Raw genomic sequence first — 4735 nt, 5'->3', positions numbered from 1 at the left:
CAAACAATATCCACGGCAAAAAAAAAAGTAGCTTCTGAAATCCCAGAAACAATATCTCATCATATATTGAAATATTTTTTCAGTTTTTTTACAACACCTTACCTGAATTATATACACAGAATATTGCGGAATAATATTTCATACAATTTCATTTCTTTTAAAAACTATGCTGGTATCTTTTTTCTCTCTCTCTTTCTCAATACACTGGCCCTTTATTTTTGATTTATATTATTGCATTGTATTTTTTCGCACTTTAGTTAAATCTTTGCTATTCACTTTCTTCCTTGTCTTCTTTCCCCGTGCTGGAATGGTTATAAAGTCCTTGCGCCATTAAATGGAGTGCCAGTGTGTTCTTTGATCCGCTAGCTTTCTTGATTTTGGCTCGCTTATTCTGAAACCAGATTTTGATTTGGGATTCGTTGAGACTGAGTTCGTGAGCCAAGCTCTGCCGGCGTTGCTCGGTTAGGTAGCGGTTAGTCTGAAACTCGGCTTTCAGTCTCTGCAATTGTTCGGCAGTGAACGCTGTCCTCGGTCGTTTGTCCTCTTTATTGGGAGTCTTTTTCTTTGGTTTACGGGACCTGGGACCTAAAATGAAAATGGAACACAGTGTTACAGAAACGCGATGAGCTTTTAAATGACAAAATCAAACAGAAACCCAATCTGCCATTAAAATATACTCTTGTACGAAAGGCATAGACGTGAACACAGGTGCCATTTTTTTTTCTCCCTCGTGATAATTTTGTTTCCAGGAACAATAAATCAAATCTTAAACCAATAAACAGTTTCTTAGCTCTCGAGTAATGTCTGATGATTGGCAATTTCTCTGTATTATATTAGTAATTTTAACATGTAGATATTTCTATCAAAACAGTGCCCAAATTTACATACCAGAAAGTACATTATCGGATGGTATACATCAGCGAGATTGGTGAAGGCTTGAAAATGTGAAGTAGAATTGCAATAAAAAATCATTTTTGTATGTGTTCAGTGAAACATAATTAATTGCAAATTTATAGTGACATGATCCATAACATACAGACTGTGTGATAACAGTTGTCTGTATCTGTAGCTTCATTCCGAAGTTGTATTTGCTTGTGCCTCTCTCTCGCTCTCTATTTCTAAATTATACAGCTTTCCAAACTTCTAAAACCCCTGCAACAACGCAATTAGATTGACGTTTCTGCTTACTATACTGTCTGGCCATTAGACAGGCTTCCGATTATACCAGCCTGCATAAGATATCTCGAGTCCAGAACACAATAATGCAACAGCACAATATTTACTTCCACACGCAACTCAAAAAGTTGTGAGAAAAGAACAAAACATTTGCCGAGAGCTGCCAACACTGACCCTCTCTGTATGATGTTTAACGGTGGTGATTAGACAGAGAAAATGTGTGAGATTTCGTGCGGTAATAACTCCCCCTTTAACAGAGTTGCAGCCGATTTGCAGTAGCTATCTGATATGTGGCAACGCGCAATGGAAAGTTTCTGGGCCACATTTGATAAGCCAGGATAAAAGAAAAAAACATTATCACCTGCGTCTAAAAAGTGTCATGAAAATAGAAAGATGGAAAATAACTAAAATACACTGAATTAATGAGCATTGTTTTCGACGCTTCTGCAAAACAACAAACTTTAAATATATAATAAAATAAGGGTTCTGCAATAATGACGGAAGAACCACTCATTCTTACTGACCCTGCGGTATAAAAGTTGTAAGATTATCAAATAATACTGAAAGTAAGACACGAACTAACGCCTGATACACAATCAACATCTCTAGGTCCAAATGCACAACTTTGGCTTCTCAGCGTTGGGGCAAAAAATACATTAAAGATGTGACTTGAGGTGGAAGGCTAAGAGTTTAACACCTATTTATCTATAATTTGCAAGCGTTATCAGAAGCAGCAAATCTTTGAGCAGCCTCGGAAGAAAGTGTGACAGTCCAGGGGGCAGTGGGTCTATATGTGGCTGTAATTCGGCCAGCGAGTATAAGGCTAGTTAGATTTTTAATGCATCCCCCACTCAGCTTCTATATAAAGTATGATACCTAACAGTCTACTATTCACAACTACATGGATAAAATAAAATTTGGATTGAAAAATTAAGAAGTATAATAAACAGTTTCCACCAGACTAAGCTAATTATATATGATCTATATTTCAAAACCTCTCTTTAGCTATTACGTTTTATTATTTTTAATTAAACTTGCGATCATCTAAGTTTGGGTTAGAGTTAACATATTATTTGATGTTATTCGTCCTTAGAATCAACACCTCCGAATAAAACATGCGTTGATATTTATATATCCTTTAAAAATCCCAGTTATTTCCGGTGAGTTATAGCTCGTGTCTTTCGAGGGCTGAAGTTGCAAATTTTGCACCTTACGAAATTTCTAAATCTGATTTCAACACTGCATTGTTGAGGGTTATTTACTGCGTGTGTTGTAATACTCTTCGCCAATCCCGCTCTCATGTATTTCTCTCTTCGTATGCTGCAAGTCTGAAGCCGATCGAATATAGCGAGGCCTACTTCGCTGACAAAAATATGCTAAATACTAGTCAACAAAGAGGCAGACAAGAGCGATGGAGTGCATCGTGAGCGTTTTAGTAATAATAATCAAACATTTATCATCTTTAAAAATCCACTGTTTTCAGACATGAAACTCAAAAATATCGTCCATTTTATGCTAACAATGGAAGGGGCTTTCTTTCAAACAAAAGATCTTGAGATAATTTATCCTATAGGCGCGCTATTGAAAAATGTTAACCACCAAAGCGCGCCCGGGGGAACAGTTGGAGGGACTTGTTCATCGAGTCGATGTTTTCAGACAGATCCCGTGCCTGCAATCTTCCCAACTTCAAAATATGACCTTTAGATTTTTACCGGGAAATGGTAAAGCCGATACTTGGGTCGACTCGATTCAAAGTGTGTTAAGTAGAGAGTTGAGAGTGTTCCTTGTCCAATTCTTTCCCTGAAAAAAATCTAGAGTTTCGACGAACCATCAAAATTATATTATAAAAACTGATGTCTGTTATGAGGATCCCACGTGTATGAGAATCAATCTTTTGTTATTTCAGAAAGCGAGACGCGTTTGGAAAAACAGCCAAGATACGTCTCAAGGCCATCGCCGTGTTTTAGTCTATTTTGGGAAAGTTTTAATTTACTGGAATATAGAAACATTCCTGTAAAATATGGCGCAAGGAAACCGAACGTAAGATCAGTCTATATTTATCTTATGTTTTCACGTCTGCAAAATTAATTTAAACGATGATTCTGTAATTTTAAGCCCTAGATAAGCTGCCTTCCAAAGTTTAACACAAGCCCTTTTCCAAAATAAAGATGACGTGGAGAGTGATTTTATTTTTGTGTTCCCTCACCTGAAGAAGGCCTGTCCGAGTATCTAGTGCAGTAAACCCAGGCAGGCCAGAGCATGGGTTGGGAAACTGCGCTGGTGCTGCTGTGGGAGCTGTCGGAATCCGAGCTTTGGGACTGCTCGGCGCTCTCGCCGTTCCTCAGCGCCCCTTCTCCCGCCACATCTCGTTTCTTGGCCGGGGCAGACGGGCTAGGTGGAGCTCCTCCTCCTCCACCACCGACACCACCACCGCCACCACCACCTCCTCCTCCTCCTCCTCCCAGCCCGGGCGGACTGCCTCCGCTCTGTCCGGATACCACGGCCAACGGGCTGACGTTCTCTCTCCCAGGGACGTGGCTCTGATCGCGGTGGCCGTCTTTCCTTTTGCCGAAGTCCGGCCGTAAGATGTTGTCGATGAAAAAGTTAGTGATCCGGTGAGGGAGCTGGTTGCCCGGCGCCTGAAGAAGCGGCATGATGGCTCGGTTAGACTCGTTGCTCGACTCCTGATTGTCCACTGGATGGTTATTCTGATCATTTTCTTCCATAGTGTGTGAACGCTTCGGAACTGTAGTCCCCGTCCCCTTTCCCCACTCTTTTTATCCTTTACCTATTCAGTATGCAACGATATCCAACTTGGTTTAGAAAGAGAGAGAGAGAAAGCCCAGATCTTGCCTTTTAGTTGTCCCAAACGTTCCTCCTTTAATATCTTGCCAGCATCAATCTCTCCGCCTTTAACGTCTCCCCCCTCCCCCCGTCTGATTCCCTTTGCTCGTTTGGTTTAGGTGCGGATAATCATGCTTTGCCTTGTCACAGTTCCACACTCAGGTATCCATGGTTCACATTTAATCTGCAGCCTTCACTTTTCAAGGCTCTTGTCTCTCCTCCTCCTCCTCCCCCTCCCTACCCCAACCTGCCGCTCACCCCTCGACTTGGGCAGCAGCAAGGGGGAGACAATCTCTCTCTCCCTCCTTCTTTCTCTCTCACTCACGCACGCACACACACGCACACACTTAGACAGGGAATTAAAATTAAGGAGAGCCGCTAACTGATCAGAAATACTTTCAGTGCGCTGGATTTTTGTTCTTTTTTTAAATAGAGGCGGTCACGTGACGCTGGTCCCCGGGATCCTAGACACGTGCCTCCGTCCAATAAACGGGAGGAGATTTCACCACATGACGATGAGACTTTGATGAGATGACAACGCCGCGTAACTCTCATCTCCCCCTCTCCTTACTTAAAGCTGTAGTACTCTCTCCTCCAAGGCATAACCGCACCGTAAAAGCTCCCCACAAACACTCAGCACACGCCAGTGCTTTAAGTTCATCAGTCATTTTCACCTCCAGCCAATTAGAACAAAAAATAGCTCACTCATTTTACT

The 4735-nt window shown here is 41.6% G+C and overlaps 1 protein-coding gene across 1 annotated transcript; it reads right to left on the bottom strand.

Moving 5' to 3' along the window:
* Positions 1–268: 268 nt before the first annotated feature.
* On the bottom strand, positions 269–3902 carry LOC132394972 (homeobox protein engrailed-2b-like). Its single transcript, XM_059971312.1, has 3 exons — positions 3596–3902; positions 3383–3541; positions 269–585 (listed from the first exon to the last, which is right to left on the bottom strand). Exons 1-3 carry the CDS (start codon positions 3900–3902, stop codon positions 269–271), a joined length of 783 nt encoding a protein of 260 aa, XP_059827295.1.
* Between the last annotated feature and the right edge of the window lie 833 nt (positions 3903–4735).

The sequence above is a fragment of the Hypanus sabinus genome, chromosome 6 (assembly GCF_030144855.1).
Source record: "Hypanus sabinus isolate sHypSab1 chromosome 6, sHypSab1.hap1, whole genome shotgun sequence".
Taxonomy (NCBI): domain Eukaryota; kingdom Metazoa; phylum Chordata; class Chondrichthyes; order Myliobatiformes; family Dasyatidae; genus Hypanus; species Hypanus sabinus.
This window is presented reverse-complemented; position numbering and strand designations above follow the sequence as displayed.

Excerpts from the sequence above, each read along its gene's own strand:
- LOC132394972 (XM_059971312.1), bottom strand. The coding sequence starts at position 3,902 with ATGGAAGAAAATGATCAGAATAACCATCCAGTGGACAATCAGGAGTCG. Across the intron at positions 3,542-3,595 it reads TGGTGGCGGTGGTGGTGTCG|ATGTGGCGGGAGAAGGGGCG; the intron begins GTGGTGGAGGAG and ends CCAAGAAACGAG. Across the intron at positions 586-3,382 it reads CTCGGACAGGCCTTCTTCAG|GTCCCAGGTCCCGTAAACCA; the intron begins GTGAGGGAACAC and ends TTTTCATTTTAG.